This window comes from Excalfactoria chinensis, chromosome 1, assembly GCF_039878825.1.
Source record: "Excalfactoria chinensis isolate bCotChi1 chromosome 1, bCotChi1.hap2, whole genome shotgun sequence".
Lineage (NCBI taxonomy): Eukaryota > Metazoa > Chordata > Aves > Galliformes > Phasianidae > Excalfactoria > Excalfactoria chinensis.
The window spans coordinates 54,627,655-54,647,888 of record NC_092825.1 but is presented as its reverse complement, the minus strand read 5'-3'; the positions used below and the strand labels follow the sequence as shown (position 1 = coordinate 54,647,888).

The 20,234-nt window shown below is 37.1% G+C and overlaps 1 protein-coding gene across 4 annotated transcripts in view; it reads right to left on the bottom strand.

Moving 5' to 3' along the window:
* Positions 1-20,234, bottom strand: part of DGKI (diacylglycerol kinase iota) — a 206,354-nt gene that overhangs the window by 52,650 nt on the left and 133,470 nt on the right. For all 4 annotated transcript variants that reach the window (XM_072346703.1, XM_072346788.1, XM_072346853.1 and 1 more), the window contains 3 exons: positions 14,702-14,802; positions 4,337-4,416; positions 3,026-3,070 (listed from right to left, as the gene is read on the bottom strand). In XM_072346703.1, the coding sequence (XP_072202804.1) occupies positions 3,026-3,070; positions 4,337-4,416; positions 14,702-14,802 (226 nt within the window). The remainder of the gene's footprint in view (positions 1-3,025; positions 3,071-4,336; positions 4,417-14,701; positions 14,803-20,234) is intronic.

Here is a 20,234-nt window from a genome sequence, read left to right as displayed (position 1 = left end):
AGGAAGTTCTCTTTCAGTCTGGGTGGATAAAATAATTTCCAAACGATTAAATACCAAATAATGCTGTCATATGTCAAGAGACAGATGTCATTCTTCAATTAACATAATTGTATCTGAAATTTTTTCAGCTTTGAGAAAAAAAATGAGGTCATGCTGCTGTTATACAGACACACACAAGTTCTTGGTTTCCCTAAGCTGGGTGCTTGCATGCACTACCTGTCATTTTCAAGCAGCTGTGGTGACAATTACAACTTTATGTTTTGATGGATATTCATCTGGCACAGCCAGGTGAATATACTTCAATGCCTGGCAAGATGCCACTGTGAAATCTTAACAACTGTATTTGATATCATGACAGTTTTTCACGATTCATCTTATTAGCTTCTATTGAAATTGAATGGAACTTCCTATTATTGCTTTTCCTTTCTAGTTATACTGGACAGAAAAGCAAAAACAGCTCTGGGCAACTCATGTGTCATCTTCTCAGTGCCCTGGATTTCGGAGTGCTGGCAATGAATCTTGTCTGAAATGTTACTGCAGCCACTTACGTATTTTGCTTTTATAAAAACAGAGTATATCCCAATCCATGATACCTGCATTTGTAGTCAGCCTGACAAAAATCAAAACTCAGTTCCCCCCCATACGTAGACTCAGTGATTTTGCTTAATCCTATAAACCTTGTCCAACTGTACAGATTTTGTCTCAATTTACAGGCAACACAGAAGAGATGGAGACAGTACAACATTCCATAACATTAAATATTTCTATAAATAGTTATCAAAAATATATATTGGTGGTTAAACTATCAGATCTGAAATGTACCTATTTCCTTCTCTAACACTTGTATCATAATTGTGGTGTATGTGGGATAGTCAAGGACTTTCTAAAATCTGCTATATTTGCTAATTTTCATTTGAGTAAATGCACAGAGCTGTACGTATCTTAACATTTAGCCCTGTCTGAGGAAAGTTTAGGGCTGGGATGCAAAAGACAAAGGGAGGACAGCATAGAAAGAAAAGAATGAATACAAAAATGGCAGATGATGCAAAGAGAAGTGAGTGAAAGTTCTTAGACCTGTCAGAGTTCATAATGCTGGCAAAAGGAAGACAGAAATAATGCTGGCAAATACAAAATCAAGTCATAAATTGCATAGGCTCTTTCCAAGAACCCATTATAGTTCAAGCAGAACTAGCTTGGGAGGTCTCAGACCAATGAGATTAATATTTCTTATACATTAAACTTGTTAGAGAAAAAAATCAGAATGAAGAACAAGCCTAGCTTCATTTTTCTCATTTACATCCAGGCTTGCTGACATTATTTTTGCTGACTCCCCATGTTTTGAGCTACAGAAGCATCACACAAGAAAATTGTGTTTATGAGACCTAAAAGTACCCATGACACCTTATTAGCAAGATAAGACAGTCCCATCAACTCAAGAACCTTATTCACACCCTTTATCCAGTGTTTTTTTCCCCTTTGGTAATTCATAGACAGATGCTAACAAATGTGGAACAAACCACAAATTAACCTAGCAAGACAGTTCATAGAAACAATCTGCTAGGAATAAAGCAGCATTTGAAGAATCCAGGACAAACACGTACTGAAGACAAAACGTAGAGGGGGGGCATTAAAAATACAGCATCATAAAAAATTAATAGCACATGAGGGATTTCACACTGATGTGCACTAAAGGAAAAGGCTAGGCAATTAATTTCTATGCTGCTATAACTACAGAGGTTAGGGCCAAATATGAAGCTGGTTTCTGACATTTCATTCCCTATTTTGTCCCTCCCCATATGCACAGATTTAGTTCCTCATTTTACCTCAGGCAGTTTCCTACACATGGAGCACTCAGCAGCTACTTAGGCTAATTTATAAGGAATGGTACAGAAAAACACAAGCTGTTTTATTAGCCAGTTCACTAGACGCTAGTGCTGTTCTAAAACTCAGTCCTAGGGCAATGATTGACACAAATGTCAAAACTATGAGGTTAAAATTGGACACAGAAATGCAGAAGCAAACCACGTAGTGGTATGAAAAAAGTAACTTTGGAAAAAAACATGCCAAATTTGCATTTTCTTGTAGTGCCTTCCTGAATACAGCACATCACAGGCAGCCCTGCCAAACTGGAATTCTGTATCACCCAGGTAATCATTAAGGCCCAAGAAATCATCTGCAGTTTCACTAAAGTAGGTTCCCATCAGCTGGATCCTTGCATTTTTTCTCAGTGAACTCATTCCTGCTGATCCTAACAAGACTTACATTGTTAAATGTAGGAAAAGGCTATCAACGCCATGCAACTTGAGTCTCATGGTCCTAGGCACTTTGTCAATTGACCATTGTTTGTGTCAAGTCTCCATGCTAATGCCAAATTAGCTTAGGAGTCAGTAGATTTAGTCTGAATTATTTTACTCCCAATGTAAGCATTTTGCAGCACAATATTTTACTGAGAGAAATATATATTCTCGAATGTTTCCAACTGTAAAGTCAAGTTCTGTATTGTATAAACTATACAATATAGCTGCAAAGTGCACAAAGTGCCTGATTTTAAAAACTAGCTCTTTAGAAGGAGAATATTCTTGCCACATACAAAGGGCATATTTGTGTCCAGAATGGATCAAAAAAACTGTTCTGAAGATTAAGTTAGCCTAGAGGAAAATGACTCTGGTACACATAATTATTAATTGTTTAGGTTTGCTAGTACACCTTTCTTCTCAGTGGCAGGTACTACTACTTCATCTACACAATATAAAAAATTACTGTTCCACCTCTCAGAGAAACATCTCTTTTGTTGCTTATTTTAAAGGCCGCATCTCTCATTTGCTTCAAGAGGCAGTTTTAAAGATGATTCCATAAGGTTTGCAAGGAAAAAGATTATCTCAGGGAAATCAGAATGAACCTCCATCTTCAGAGGGCAAATGGTAATAAAAAATTCCTCTAAATCTGCATTCACATGCAAGCAGTGTAATCCACATGGTCAAATTTGTCTTTGTTCTTTATCTACTAAATGGACAGCTCATTTTACCTGGTAATGAACTCTCTGTGTAGTAGAAGTTGCCGACTGTAGGTCCTAATAGGAGAGTGAAAGATATGTCAACAATGAAAAGATTAAATCAACAAAAGTTATTGCAGTTCTGACTGGCTAATCATCATAAAGTAAATCTGCAAGCATTTCTCACTGGTTTTAAGTATGTTAAACAAACGCCAGAAAATAGCCAAAAAGCCATCTCTTAAAGTTTGCGTTTACATGCATCTGATAAAAAATAAACAGTCTAGTTTTAAAAATTCTTACAGAGATTATGTTAATGATTTTTTACCATTTCACAAATCTATTTGTATATCACAGATCTATGACAACTATCTAGAGTATCTGCAGCAAAAAGAAAAAAAGCTAAAAGCCTTAATATTGTCTTTTGTATTCATTTCTGAGTAATGAACACACTAAAGAAGACCCCTGATATTTTTCCAGGTTTTAAGACAGCCTTATGCCAAGGATGTCATCTCAGTGTTGCAAACACCATCCCAGCTACTGTAATCTTCCATTCTGAGATTGAAATAGGAACAATGAGGTCCATAGCTCCTTTACCAAGTGGAGCAGGTTCTCAGAAATCCACGTAAGGTCACCACACTTGTGAATGTTTTTGAAGGATATCAGTACAAGTTTATGAAACAGTGAGAGGCACTCTACTAATGAAAATCCACCAGTTTTATCACTAAGTGCATACACATTTAAAATTATTCAGGTAGGGGGGCGTTTGGATTCTCAATTTCTCAGGTTGTATTGGAAATACCTTCCAGATGCAAAGCATTCAAGAAGATAAAAGCTACATCAGTATTAGCTGATAAGCATATATTTCTGTATTTTTTTTTGAAATATCAGTTTGATATTTGTAGTGTTTGTTGGAGCCTCTGTTTACTCCATGGCTGTTACAGAATAATATCTGCATAATTAGATCCATGGAAATACCATGATATTTATCCTTCCATAATACAGTTTGTAAACACCAATTTGCTCAGAAATTGGTATAAATGCAGCAATGAATGTGGAGAGTGCCTGTATTCTGTTCAATTTCAAGAAGAAACAAACACAATACACATCAATTCTGCTATAATTTAAATGGTTTCAGCATGATTTATTTTTTCCTGTTTAGAAAATAATGTTTTGTGTTACTCTTGGTTTTAATAGCACATCATAACTCTAAAGTTTTGTTTTCAGCAGGAAGCAATCTGCGATACTTGCAATACAAAGTTGTTGCAGGCATTAGACCTATGCACTCAGGAGTGGAAGAAGCATAATACAGATTAATAAATGACACTTAATTCACACAAAAATTACCTCTTGTAGACGGTCAATATACATACGACAGGTCTCCAAGTCACAATCTCCTCGTACAACTATAATTCCCAAGGGAATGGCTGGGAAAGGAAAAACACAGAGAAATGTCTTTAATTGAGGTCTGTTGGATTTTAAAGAATTTGCAGTATGTTTTGTTTTGTTATTTATTTTCTTAATGTTCTCACTAAAGCTTTCTGCTCATTAAATCCTGAAAGTCACTTAAAATTGGGAACATAATATTCATCATTCGCCTTATGCATTTGTAATTATCAAAGATTCTGACATTCAACTTCCTTTTGCATTATAAAAGCTAAAAGAGATTCAGCAAAATTGTGTACCTCCTTATATGATATGAATAGCAATTATTTTTCTCAAAGAAATGTACCATAGTGTATCTCACTTTCAAAACACTTAAGATTCTACAGAAACGAATTAAAGCAATGAAATCCAGTGACATGTGACTTAGATGGTTTAAAAAATAAATCTATTTTCTAAATTACTTTTACATTCCACCAGGATTTTGTTGTAAACAATAATTTTGGGATTTCCTTTTAATCCTCTGGCAGACCTCTCCTGGAACTCTGTTATTGACACCAAAGAATATGGCTGCTCCTGCTTTCCAGCCTGAACTTACTGGTTTATTGACTTAAGATTAGAGGTGTTTATTTATTACTATATAATGAAACTTCTGCTTTAGCAGGAGAAAGAGAAAATGTCAATAAACTGCAGCATATTAATTCACTAAATTTTATGATAGGATTTAAGAAAAAAAACAGCATACTCAGAGGTTATCGGCTTCAATTTTGTATCTCCAAAGCAAAATGACAACCACAGTAAAAAACAGACAACAACAAACAACCAGAGTTAAAGAGTATCCCACTGAGGTCACAGCCTGACATAGGAGAAAACTAGCATCATGCTATTATGATGTAAGGGTGCTTTTAAATAAAAACAGATATTGTTCCAGCATTGGAACAGATATGAGTCTCAGAAAACCAGAAGCAGAGCTAAAAAAAAAAAAAAAACAAACAAAAAACAATGGCAAGGAAGGAAAAAAAAAAAGAAAAAAGAAAGAAGGCTGAAAAGGAAAACGAGGGAACCAAAGCCCACACTACTCATCAAATAATGCATCCAACTGCCATCCCAATTCATCTGCCTGTTTTCAGAACACCCAGTAGACAACACTGTTCATTGCAACCTCCAGGGTTTTTTCGTTACTCAACAGAGCTTGTGAGACAAGCTAAGTGGAATGAAGGTCAATGGTCAGGTCTGCTTTATGTATGCCGACACTCTGAGTTACAAACTGATTCCCTTTACTTTGTGTTTGCTAGTGCTTAACCTGCTCTGACAGGAGACCCTTATGCTCTTGGCAAAGAGCACTTAATGACCATCTAGTTTTAATTCAGTAAATCCCTCTGCAGCCCTTACTGAAAGGGCTGAAATTTTTTAGAGCACTAAAAAATGAACTGCAGCAGACATGACTACAACTCCAACAGTTAGAGAGCGCTAGGGAGATACAACACAGGTTCATAAATTGTCACCACACATTTTGTCCCTTTTGGATTGAATAACTTCCTTCAATTTAACAAGGTCCAGAGCTTTAACCCACTGAAACAGTGGAACTAACACAGAATGACAATCCTTAACCTCCATCGCTGCTGATAGCCCTAAGCAGAAGGACCTTATAAACACTGGGAATGCTAAGAAATCCACCAAAACACTTGTAAAGAAAACACTAGTATGCAATAGATGGCTGAGGTGTGATGCTTCTGAGCCTTATCTGCATCATTACAGATGATTATAATCCATAGGTGTAATTAATTACATCTGCATTTTGTGCATTAATTATATATATAATTTGCTCTTGAAAAGGGATGTGTGACTTCTCCTGCCTGGAAATCCTGAAGCAGCATGTCTGGTTTTATGCATCAGTGGCTAACTAAGGGATAAGGTGTGTGAGGTGGTTCCCATATGGTTCCATCCCACATGGTTTGTGTTCAATTAAAAAACTTCTAAGGCTATTACTGAATAACATTACTTCATATGCTAAAATGTTGCCTGATAAGTTCTAGTGGGGGGGATTGTGTTGTTTGTTCTTTGTTGTTGTGAAACACATTTGCCTTCCAGCAAGTGAAATGTTTCCAGCCCTCATTTATATCATAAACCACAGTAAGCACACACAACACATTATACAGCCAAGATTTTCAAAGTGCCTCAAAATAGCAGATTTTTTAAGACCCTGCAAGCCCTTTCAGATTTAAACCGCAGGACTGTTGCTTGTTCTAAACAGTGGGCAACACTGTGCAATGGGGCCAGAATCACAGAACCATTAAGGTTAGAAAAGTCCTAAGATCATCTAGTCCAGGCGTCAAATGAGGTAAGCTATGATGAATCAGGTAAAGACATAAGGTTAATGTGCATGCATTGCCTGACATTCAATGTCATTGTGAACGTTTTCATTAGGGAATTAATGGACTTATGCCTTTTTTGAATAGTCTGTGTGGATAAGGATGTGAACAACAAAAACCAGTGCTGTGGTTATTGGACATATTAGAGGAAAGGTGGGAGAGGAAAACAAAATTTTGCAGTCTTGCATGTATTAAGAGCACAAACACTGCAGAACAGCTTTCCTAGACACCTGCAGACTATCCACTCCTGTGACAACACAGACATATCCACACATGGGAATATGACAAACACAGGGGATAGTCTCAGATCACAGGCCAAACCACAGCATCCAGGAGACAGATTTTTTTCTCCTGAGGTGCCTCCTCTTCTGACTGCTTGCATCCAGCTCCCAGCTTCTTTGTATTCCCTGAATAGTGAAAAGAACTTTGTCCAGGGAGCTGTAGATACATACTCTAATACTGCATGGATAAGCAGCAGCACAAGAACCCCAGGAGATGAGACAGTCAGACAGTTGCTTCATATTCTGAACCAGCACTGCGGAAAGCTTTTTGTTCCTAGCAATGCTGACTGAAATCAAGTGTCAGCAGGAGGAGGGTGAGGTAGATGCAGCAGTATGACTAGTGTAATGCTCTAAAAACTGCAAGATTAGTTGCACTTTCCTAAGCTGTTGTGAAATTAGCTAAGGAATTTATGCAAACAAAGAAGAAATCTTCCTATTAAGCGACCATTATGTTGAAAACCTAAAGCTAGTGAACTCTTCAGAAGTACCAAGGGCACTGTTTGAACACTGCATAATACACCATCAAGAAAAAGTAAAATTCAATTAACTTCCCCATTTATTGTTATGAAAGTATTCAATTTGTGATCTAAACACCATGATTAACCCACTCAAATCTCAAATAAGACAGCCTCGAGGCAGATCATTAAGGTAGATGTGAATGCCAGGAAAGCTCATTTCAACACTGACATATACCTCAGGGGAAAGGGGAGATTAGACATGGGGCTGTAAATGTTTAATGTAGCAAATAAAGGATCCTCACTAGTGGAAATGTTATAAAAACATCATTTTCCCAAGGCGTTTTTGCTGATATTAGAAATGTGAAGAACCAACTAAACTCTTGTGAGATAATTCTAAGATATTCAGACACTTAAGAGATGTGACTTCTCCAGTGTGGTTTCAACGTAACTGAGTTTCTACAAAAGAATTTTTTTCTGAAACAAATCTATCCCATATATCTCTTCAGATCCCTTTCATTTATTCCTCTGACAGAAACAAAGCCTTCTTCGGTTGCTTGGCTGGTTGCTAGTTTGTTTTTTTTTTAAATACTAGTGTTTAAGATCTAAAATCCCCACATATCTGGGCATAAAATGTAACTGAGACTGCCACTGAACTTTTCGTGTTGCTTGTTTTGGTTTGTTTGTGGTTGTTTTTTGCAAATCCAGGCAATGACATACCCTCTGTTAAACAAATGTTGTGACTACAAAGTCAAGAGCTCAAAGTTACAAAAAGACAGGATTAAGTTGACTGCCTCAATACCTATGTATATATTCATTGTGCTACTATTTTTAACCATCTGATCACATCCTATTTCTTCTTCTGTTAGACTTCTGTGTCCTTCTTGTCTTTGAATACATGCGTATGAACACATGCATGTGAATGGGTATGTACTGAAAACAGAAATATAATCTACTGTGGTGCCTGGACTAAGTTCAGAATGTCTGATCTATCAAAAGACAAAAAGAGTGATTTCCCTTGACATAACCAATGTATTTGACAACTTTCTCTTTGTTTTTTTGTCATTTCTGTTTCATTTACAAACATTTCTCGGCAGTTTGCATCTGTACACATCACGATGAGAATCTACAAGCACAAAATGAACAGAGTTTGCAATATTTAACTTATTGTTAACTTCTAATCCTCTTGGCCTGATTATCATCTTGTTAGGTAGCTTTAGGCAACTCATTAAATCCTCCCAGTTTCAGACCTTATTACATCAATGTGAAAGAAAAAAAAATGCATGAATTAGCTAATATCTGCACAATACACCTTGAGAAAGCAGAGCTGTTAGAGCAATACGGTGACTTCTAAGCAGAGTGAAAACTGGCAGACAGTCTGTAGGCAATTCTGTCTTTTACAGTGCCTCTACCGATAAGCTACTACATCTGCTAAGAAACCTCCTGACAAATAAGCAACTATTGGTCCTTCTCTTACAGGACAGAAGAGTGGGTTTGTAGCTATGCTACAGCAGTGTGTTGGAGCCTGATAAACCTTGAGATCCCTTTCAACTCAGGCCATTCTATGATTCTATGCAATCCACTGCACCATCCATCCAGACTGATGTTGCACTCCAATGAGCACATTCCCTTCAATGGCTAATCAACCTTGTCCTGATTCCATCTGCAAAATCTGGTTTTCCCTCATCACCATAGTCACCTCGCAGATCACTACTCCTGCATCCTTCACATTATGGGCATTCAGGATGTAAATACCAAGTCCTCAGCATTGGCTTTTTCTTATTTAACTAGTTGCTCAAAATCACATAACATTCTCCAAACCATCTTCATCCACTACACCTTTGAACACAGGTGTTGGAACTAGTTCATCCTTGAGATCCCCTCCAACCCAAGTCATTTTATGATTCTATGATTTCCTAGTTGTGGGATTCTCAAACTGTGGTAAACACACTGCTGATGTGCGGAAATCATGGTATCTCTGTCCACGTACGTGTCTCAAACTACTCACAAGATTGTTATTACTTGTACTCAATAAGAATTTATCAGATGACCCCAAAACACTCAGATAACCTACAGAAATTGAAGGCAAGACATATGCAGCATGGATATCTGGCTAGATATAATTAGCAAGGGACAGATTACTGGGAGAGAAATAAGAATCTAAGATTAATGTCACATCATGTTACTCCTGATCTCAATACACACACAAAAAAGCAAGGAGTCTAAATACAAAGAGGTTGTTAAGATTGTAACTAAATCAATTACTACACACATGGAGATAAATCTTCAAAAATTGTTTTTCAATTTTCTGTGTCATTTTATTCCAGAGGAGATAAGGAATGTCCAGTTCTGTGTGATATATGGTGATGCAGGGGACCAACAGTTCATACAGCTGATATTTATTTCTGATATTGCTGTCACTGGGATTGAGTATGACTCCTTAATCTTAGTGGCACTGAGTAAGCAAGATGGGACCTCCAAGGATAGAACATACAAAATATGTAAAAAGAACTAAGAACTGACAGATTCTATTAAATAAACAAACAAACAAACAAATAAAGCTTTGTATCTATGGCTGCTAGTGAGCCAATTCACCCCTCCAGCTTCATGGTGCAAATCTACAGTAATGTTACTAAGGAGAAAACATGGATGAGAACCATATGATCAATTATTCATTTATGGGCGTATTAGTTTCTAATAATCCCTGTATATACTTCCACCATCAAGAATTTCATAAGAAGAGCAAAATGGGGAAAGTCTGGTCTCATAAACAAGATCTCATTGTTTTAAAAATAATAGAATTATTCCCCCAAAACACTGTTTTCAATCATACTTTCCTGCCACAGCAGGAAATTGGAAACAGTACACAGAAGATGCACAGGCGAGACATAGAAATAAGTTCTGCTCATCTAGAAACATCAACTGAATTCACTTTTTGAATATGATGATCTTGGTCACTTAAGGTACAACTAACTATTACATCAGGGAAGAGGAAGTGAAATGATTATTAGGGTGACAAGTGCTTGGGACATATAAAGGAATGTGCTGGAGATAACAAATAAATTAGCAGCAGCAAAGAACATTACAGCATAACTAAAATGGTCAAGATATATCCCTTTCCTAAAAGAGTGCATGGACTGAATCAACCCCGTCACAGAAGGATCAATAAGTAACCCCTGCACCATCATCAATCATCACATAGACAATACTGAGATGCTGACAGAATGAAGGAGAGAAGGAGGAGCATAGAGGAGGGAAAGAAGGGAGAATTCAGAAACAGCATCTTGGTTAAATGCCAACTGCAGTGACAAGAAAAGTAAAGAGCAACAGAAGGAGAACAGGCTAAGAACAATTTTGCCCTTCAGAGAACAAAATGACACTGTTTAATTGCTCAGAAGGTTTTCAAAATTAGATGTCTACCTCCAACAGAGTGAAGATTAATCTTCACAGAACAGTTTGTATGATGAGTTGTTAGATGTCGGGAAGTACAATTTCAGATGAAGCAGTTGATAGAATCAAATCAGTATTTTGAGCAAACCAGGGAAGTGAAAGGTATTTACTGTGAATTAAAGTGATCCAGATTATTACATTGATGTCAGAGATTTCAAAACTCTATTATGGAGACGTGACAGGCAAAAACCTTAATAGCTTCTTTGTTATCGTTCCTTCATGGATAACAGCATGAGTCATTATTAACTGGCTTCCTTTTCCTGTTCAGATTGCTGTGGGATTCTGGTTTAGTCTTCAAAAACTACAGGGAGATAAAAGTGCTTTTAATTGGTGTGGGCAGGGAATGGATGGTAAGCACAGTATTCCAGAATTAAATTGTAGATATTCACCAAAAGCTTAAAAAGACAAGTAAACTGAGTCTCCTGTGAGCATCAAGTGAGACACACATGTTCCTGAGAGCTACAGATGTTCTGCAGTAAGCTAACCCTACTTAAAACATCACATCTGGAAGAAATACCATTGCAACAATGTGAGTGGCCCATTGCGAGTTCTCTTAGAATAGTAGTATATTCTCAGTTGAAAAGGACCCACATAGATCATCAAGTCCAAATCCTGGTTACACACAGCTTCTACCTATACTGACCTCAGTAGCTCCTCACACATGTTCTCCTCCAGACCATTTGCCATCCTTGTGTCCTCCTTCAGATATTCTTTATGTCCTTACACTTTATGTCCTTATATTGTTGTGCACAAACTGTATGCAGTGCTCAATGTGAGGACACAGAGCAGAGCAGAACAATCCCTTCCTTTGTCCAGTGGCAGTGCTGTCAACCAGGGTACAACTGGCCCTTTTGGCTGCTGTCTCATGTTCAACTTGCCATCAGCCAGAACCCCTAGTTACCTTCCCACAGAGCTGCTTTCAGACTCCTGTCCCTCAGCCTGTACCTATATAACAACTGCAGAATCCAGCACTTCCTCTTGTTAATGCATTTGGTGACTGCCCAGGCCTGTAATCTGTCAAGGCCTCCATATCTTGAGAGGGTCAACAGCTTCTCTGTTTGCAGTATCACTAATAATTATTTTGCTAGCCCGCAATATCCATACTAAATTTTTGAATCAGACTGATAAAATCTGTCACTCACCATAGTGATTTATTTCTTCTGGACAGTAAAAACCCTTTTCTCCTCATCAATTCCCCACCCATTATGGCCACCTTGGAGAATAAAGGGGAGTTGCTGTTCCTGCCTTACTACTTCCCTCCCCCCTCTCAAGCCAAGTAACTTTAAGTGGCAGTGCTCCATGAAGAGGTTTGCTGACATACACTGAGACAGCATACTTCTTATAAAGAAGCGGTAAACACATTATGGTGCCAGGCAGGCAGTGATGTACAGACCTGCTACCAGAAAAAGAAACATTTCATATGTAACCAATAATCTATGTCAGAAAAAACAATTAAAATGGCAATCTGCTCTTCTTAAAAGGAACGTTTACACAATTTTTCTGCCCACTTCTTCATAAAAAAAAATTAAGAGTAGTCCTCTAGTGTAACAATTCAGATCGATGTCTGACTACATCTCAGTTTCCAGAGGAGATACAAGCACCATGCAGTAAAAATCACAGGGATGCTGTGATATTAGTCCTCTGCTCAGTAAGGCACAGGGATTTTTTTATGGAATTCAAGGAGAATACTTGAAACAGTTGATTTCTGATTATTAAGACAGCACTTCTCATACGAGATTTTCTTCTGACATAGTTAGCATTAACTAGAATTCTTCAAATCAAGATTAGCCTCTTGTAAGCTAAAGGCTGGACAACTCTTGAAGGCATTACTAACATTCTATGTCCAGAAAAGTAGGAAGATGACTGTGAATGCGTGCTGTAAGTTCTGAATCCTCATACAAGCCTTTCCTAATAATTGCAAAGGATAAAGTAAGGTATCTTTGATTTTCTTTTTATAATTTGATGGGGACATTATTTGCTTTCTCATATTTTCACATAAAAACAGTAATTTACAATAATTACTGAGACAGGTAAAGGAAGACAGGGAGGAAAAGCAACTTCATAAACAGAGTCTATGAAGAGTTGTCCACCTACACTGTACTTTCAATCTGACCAGTCAGCAATGTGAAAGAGAGACAAAAGTATCCTACTGAAAATAGTCTATCAGTACCTACAAGAAAGCACTTTAACTTTTGATATACAAACATCTACTTTTTGAATGAAAGCTTCTTGACTACATGCTCAGCAAGTGATCAAATGTGTGTGTAGTCTAAAACCCAATCCCAAAGCTGCTATGTTTCTATTATGTTATAATGTTACCGTTACTGTTTTTGAACATGACAAATAATTAATAGCTATGTACAGTTGCAGAGACACCAGTGTAAAAAGGTGTATATATGTCTTTTGTCAGATGATGCAGTGTCTCTTAATGATTACCTATTATATAATAAATTAATAAATAAACAAACAAATAAATAAATGTATCTGCTGTGAGAATGGATGAGGATAGTTATCCTCAGGTGGAAAGGCATAAGAAGAATCACCAAAGGAACCAGATTGTTTCCAACAGGGTTTCAAAAGCATCTGTCCAAGGTGGCCCTAAGGATACTCAAGGTTAAACTCAAAACTTTAAAGAAATTCTTCTCCAATGAGCCATAATCCTTGTCTTATTATAATTCTCCTCAGCCCACAGATTAAGGCTTAGATTGCTTTGATTGTGGCTGAAATCTACTAACAGGAACTTCAGAAAAGGCTGTCAGGACCTACATTAAAATTCAAGGCATCTCAGTTATTCTGTTGGAAGGAGCCCAGATGAAATGAGAGAAGAATAAGGAGGGGTGGGACTGGAGGGGTGAAAGTGAAACAGTTTAACTATCTTCCAACAGTAAGATAAGCAAACCAATTAAAAGGATTGTCATCCTGTAATTACCAGAGCACTCTATATTACAGAGGGAGCTGAAGCTTTGTTGCACAACAAACAGTCATGCTTGTAATTTAAGATGAATAATGAGCCAGATGCATGAACAAGACTCTATTAAATTGTTATCACAAGCAGACGTGTCCCTCATTGATTAATGACTGTGTGTCACCAAGGAAAGGAACTCCATTTCTAAGCGTGGATCATCATCATCAGTGTTGCCAAAGCAACCATCTGTCTGCTTTTGACTTACCCCTGAATGTGGCAATTAAACCATTACATGTGGAAAGAAAACAGTGATTATTTTCTTATGTGAAAAACCGAAGGCTCTTAAAGAATAAAGGAAGGCAGATTTCCTTCCCAAGATAAATGCACCTGAGCAAAATCATATTCATTGCAGGGGAGTTGTGCTACATAACCATTAAAGGTCCCTTCCAACTCTAAGAATTATGTGATTATGTGATTTTATGATCACCCTCTCAGTTTGAAACCAGTCCCTACTTCAAATTTGGTGTTAATCATAAAGCCTTGGTAAGTTTCATATGCTAGAAAAAAGTCAGCAGTCAATGCAAAGACACAAATAAAAAAGCAGGTGTGAAAAACACTTTATGGTAAAAATAAATAAACATGCAGAAGGTACGATTAAGAAAACATCTGAACACTCTTTACACAGATGGTATTTATATAGAAAGAATGCACGTTCATATACTCAATTAGATGAGCATATTGCTCATGTAGGATTTGCCCGAAATGTATGTTTGACCCTGGATTGTTTTTGTTTTGCTGTTGTTTATGTGAGATCTATAGATAATATTCTACCAAGAACAGGTACAACCCGGCTTCTTCCAACTTACAAGCTTCACGGAGTTTTTCCTTGTCGTAATGTAGCCCCTCATATTCTTGCAAATTAATCCGGTTCACTCTGATCCGCAGGCGTTCAGGGATGGAATGAGGACTGAAAAATAAACAAACAAAAAAAAAAAAAAAAAAAAAGAAAGAAAAGAAAAGAAAAAAAAAAAAAAGAAAGAAAAAAAGAAAGCTTCTTAGAAAAAGTTTTCCATGGAAGAGCAAAAAATGAAATACACTGTGAATTACTTTTAACCTTTTGTAAAAAAATAATAGGAGCAAGCCTCTTCAAAACTGGGCCTGATTCTCACAGACCCACCACTGCGTTTTTACAAGATTAGGACTACTGACTGCACAAAATAGATGTTGTATCTGAAATTACAAGCAGGATCTATTTACTGGCTATGTGATCTGGAATTGCAAAGGCTTTTCTGAGTTCATCGATCTCTATATAGATATCCCTTCCCATTGCAATCTTTCTTTTTGTGCATCCCTAAAGTCAGAAAATCCACAAAGCTTTGCTTCAGGATACAGATGCCTTCTTGGGAAGTCTCTCAGGACTTCTTTCTCCCTGTCTACCAGGACATTTGCTTGGATCTCCAGAGGATCCTCTTTCAGTAGCTCCATTCCAGGAAGCAGGAAACAAAACGTTGTTGAGAGCTGGATTGCCAAACTAGAGTGTAATACACTTATGACAGGGAGACCATAAAAAGAAGTTTGAGTACCTCATTTCTACAGATTTCAGCCAAATTTATATGCCTTTGTGGTCTGCATACTTTTGAAACCTTTCACGGGTTCCTATCCATAAATCTGAGTGGCCGCTAATTGATAGACAGTTTTTTTTGAAGAGCTTTGTTTTGATTTCATACAAGTTTCCATCTTACTGTTACTACTAGATTTCATTTAACTGAATGTTATGTAAACTTGGCCACATTTGCAGTTTCCACTTGTAAAGAGAGAAAGATAGCTTGTGCATTATAATACACTATATATAAAGCATTTCTCTTGACAGGTCTATCTCACCTAAAATTAGATTCTTGATTCTGTGTTTGCACCAAAAGATTGTCTACTTTCACTTTGTTTTAATCTACTTAAAAACAGAACTCTTAATGCACACAATGCCTTTTAAAAGATAAAATTCTGTGCACTGACACAGACAAGCTTATTGTTTTCTTTATTTCAGTTTTAAAATATTTGACCTTCAGGACTGCCATTTTAAATGCCAATTCACACCCCAGAAATGTAATAATTATTTATTATTATTTTCTTACTTTTCAAGCAAGCAATCTTCCTTGTGACCTGAAAATACTACAGACCTAACACACAGTTTGAAGCAGAGCCACAGAGATAGTAATTATCAAGTATTTCAGTTTCCTTACTGCATACTTTCTGTCTGTTTACATAAACGGCTCTGCCACACATTGACAAATGAAAGTAAAGATTGAAAATCAAGTACCAGTATAAAAATAACTCTACTAAAAAGTGAAAAAGGATAATGAATTGAGGGTCTAAGGCAACAGGTTACAAGAAGCTGCACTCCTTCTGTTCTCAATATGACTTTCAATATTAAAATGAAAATACATAAGGAATATCTTAGAATACATCATGAATGCTAACAGTGCCTGCAAGACTGATGCATTCAGCAGCATATAGGCTGCTCTATGTGTTTTCTGTGGTGATTGACAGGGACTATTGGACAAAAGAGCTCCAAGATACCAGCATACTTTCTATATATATAAAAGTAAGATTTTGCTTGACAAACATGCGGGGTGATAACTTCCAGCAAAGCTTCAGGGAATAGCTTAATAACTCACATGACATTGCATCAGATCAGTACTCACTACCTGGAGTCCCTAGAGCTGACTCAACAATATTAGTGCCTGCTAGTCAGAGGAAAGGTACATAAATGGAAGAAGAATGCAATTGCAATGACTGACACTTTTTTCCCCCTTAGATAACTTTAAATGTCACACTGCTGGATTAGAAATGGAAATAGTCTGAAAAATTATGCTTCCTTCCCAATTATGCAAAACACAAGTTTCAAAATTAAAATTGTGGGAGCTTTGATTTTTAGTCAAGAAAAGATAATAGAGGAAGGAAGGAAGGAAGGAAGGAAGGAAGGAAGGAAGGAAGGAAGGAAGGAAAGAAGGAAGGAAGGAAGGAAGGAAGGAAGGAAGGAAGGAAGGAAGGAAGGAAGGAAGGAAGGAAGGAAGGAAGGAAGGAAGGAAGGAAGGAAGGAAGGAAGGAAGGAAGGAAGGAAGGAAGGAAGGAAGGAAGGAAGGAAGGAAGGAAGGAAGGAAGGAAGGAAGGAAGGAAGGAAGGAAGGAAGGAAGGAAGGAAGGAAGGAAGGAAGGAAGGAAGGAAGGAAGGAAGGAAGGAAGGAAGGAAGGAAGGAAGGAAGGAAGGAAGGAAGGAAGGAAGGAAGAAAGAAAGAAAGAAAGAAAGAAAGAAAGAAAGAAAGAAAGAAAGAAAGAAAGAAAGAAAGAAAGAAAGAAAGAAAGAAAGAAAGAAAGAAAGAAAGAAAGAAAGAAAGAAAGAAAGAAAGAAAGAAAGAAAGAAAGAAAGAAAGAAAGAAAGAAAGAAAGAAAGAAAGAAAGAAAGAAAGAAAGAAAGAAAGAAAGAAAGAAAGAAAGAAAGAAAGAAAGAAAGAAAGAAACTTAACTGCATAGGGGGAAAAAATAATGCAGCGCATGTAGTAGGGTTCATGAAAATGACAGTCTGAGCACTGAAACGTGAAGTCTTTTATGTACTGGTACAATACCAGAAGAAACCATGCTGTTTTTCCCATGGTGTTCCACCACCACATTATTATGAAGGTAGCTCAGTCTTCCAGCAGATAGGTTCACAAGCTGGGGATTAGAGGTAGGTCTGGGGGAGTGACTGATTATGAATGATGACTTCTCTGAGCTCAGCTGGGAAGAAAGGCCATGGAGAGACAGAGAAATCCAGCAACGCCTTATTTCTTCTGTGACCTTTGAATGTGCTACAAAGATAGCTATTCCTCCTATGCCCCTAATTAAACCAAATGTAATTAAACCAATAAACTGTCTCAAACCATTGTTTCTCTTGAAACCAGAACCAAATCTATACTGTTCAGCTGAACTCTTAACAATCCAATCTGGAATTTTATTGAAAAATTGTTGAATATTGTGACCCAAATAGGACTTGCTCAGACCAGTACTGGTGATGTTTGCACTCCAAATAAGCATCACACTATCTCTGTTTCCCTAGTCCTTCTTTTCCATTTCTTCCTCACTGCAGACCTCATCAGTGTATGATGTTCAGGCTTCTCCCTTCTACTCTGTGCTGTAGTGCTCAGAACTGCTCTCCACACCAGAGGGAAAAATGGAGAGAAGCAGAACTTGCCATTTTGCCTGTTTGAGAAGTTTAGCTAGCCCAACCATACAAAAAGCTCAGAAACTGTTTTCTATAGGAAATAAGCAATTGCAGAAACATAAGTGCTAAGAGGCCTTTTCAAAGTGGTAGAGATTTTATCTCATTAGGTCTAGTCACAAGTAATACAGGCACAACTCAAACACATGTATATACGTGTACATATATGCACAAACAAAGAAAAAAAAATATTCAGTGACTGAAATCTGAGGTTTTGGTCATGATTATTTGCAAATACTCTTTGCACAGAATATGGTTGCTGTCTGACATCGTACTGAATTTCATGACCTGTGCAAAATAGTTTTGGCTCTAAAAATTCACATAGCTGAATACTCACTCCTTGCAATATCAGACTGGCATTTGACATGGTGGGATACTGTCAAACTGAACAGTTCATTCACATACATAACTCATGCTTTGCATACAGAGTTGTATTAACTGCAGCTGAGCAGCAAAATACCAACATCAATATTCTTGTAATCATCATGGACAATACGTAGGAATCCTTGTGCTATTCCTCTAGTTTAGACATACTGAGCATATTCAGAAGCCACAAAGCTCTAGGACACAATCATGTCTAAGTGAAAATAAATACAACGGTGAATATCACTGAAAGCAAACGTTAATGCTGTATTAATAGAAATGGATATTTCTAAACACTGTATAAAACAACTTGCCCAACTGTAAGGACAGGAAGAAAAGCGTTCCAGATAGAGCAGCAGAAAATTTACAAATAAATCATCACAAACAGCAGCACTGCAAATCAACCTAACATATTTAAATATTTTTGCACCTATTATTCTTCAAAATAGTGTATTACATAGTCAATGAAAAGTAATTCAAAGTTCCCCAGACAGGTCAGGTCAGTTCACAGAATTACATCCTAAAGGTCTTTTTTTTTTTTTTTTTTTTTTTTTAGGTTGGAAAATATCTGTAAAGAAAAAGAAAATACTATAAACAAAATGCTATTAGTTCTATTAAATAGGATTTTGCTTTTCCATAGAATGCAGAAGACATAAATGCTGAATAATTCTCATTTTAAGGAAAATAGCATGCTTTCTGCAAATTCTTAAAACCTGTAGACAGTCATAAGAAAAGTATCTTGTTTGTTTAAAAGCCTACTGCTTCTGTGAAAAGGTATTCATCCCATGGCACACCAGGGTATGTGTTAGAATTGGAACCAGTCTTTGTATAGGAATAGGTCTTAGAAAGTCAACATTGTCCTGAATAACTGTTCATAAGGTGAACTCATTTTTAACATGCACATACAACCACCCCATCCTTGCTGAAAATGTATGCATTTGTTTCCTTCCTACATCTCAGCTGTAGAAAATAAATAAATATATAAATAAAATCAGCGCAACCCTTCCCAGCACTTGTGGTTCAGACTCACAGTAGTAGCACATACCTAAAGATCTTAAAGATCATGCTCTCCTCTCAGGAAAGAGAAAACAGGCAGAGGCATTCTGGGCCTTGCTCTTGGTGCTCCTGCACAGCAGGCAGGTAACACTGCTGTGCCACCAGGCTGATAATATTGAGAGGATAAACTTTTAAATTATATATGCCTTAATCTCCATATCAATTATTTATAAACTCTGTGAACCATTTCTTATTCTTTGTGTCTGCATGGAGGAAGGAAATAATGATGATGATGATAAAAACTGTCCAACAATTCTAGGGGACCCAGTGACACATCAAAGTAACCAAATACAGATTTTAATGTAATTAGGCAAACAGCAAAGGAAGCTAAAATCTCCTCCTGCCCCTCCCTTGCAGAAATTAAACTTTAGAGAACATCACACTCCTCTGGGGCACGTTTGCAGTGACAGATTAATGAATTATCCATCTGCTAGAAAAGAAATAAACACGCAAAACAAATTGAATGTTCCAGTGTTTAGAACAATTAGAAAATGAAAAACAGCAACCAGAGGAGAAAAAGATCTCTTACTTTTGAGATCTCATTGGAAAATCTTGTAAATGATACATTAAAAATAAGTGTGTTTTTGACAGCTTTTATCTGCTTAAAAATAAGAACTTCTACAATAGACCAAAATGATCCACTTTCTTTTGATGGACACCTAACAATCACACCCACAAGCTCCACTGCAGAAACACTGAATTTGTTCCTGTTTGCTGAATTTTACCCCA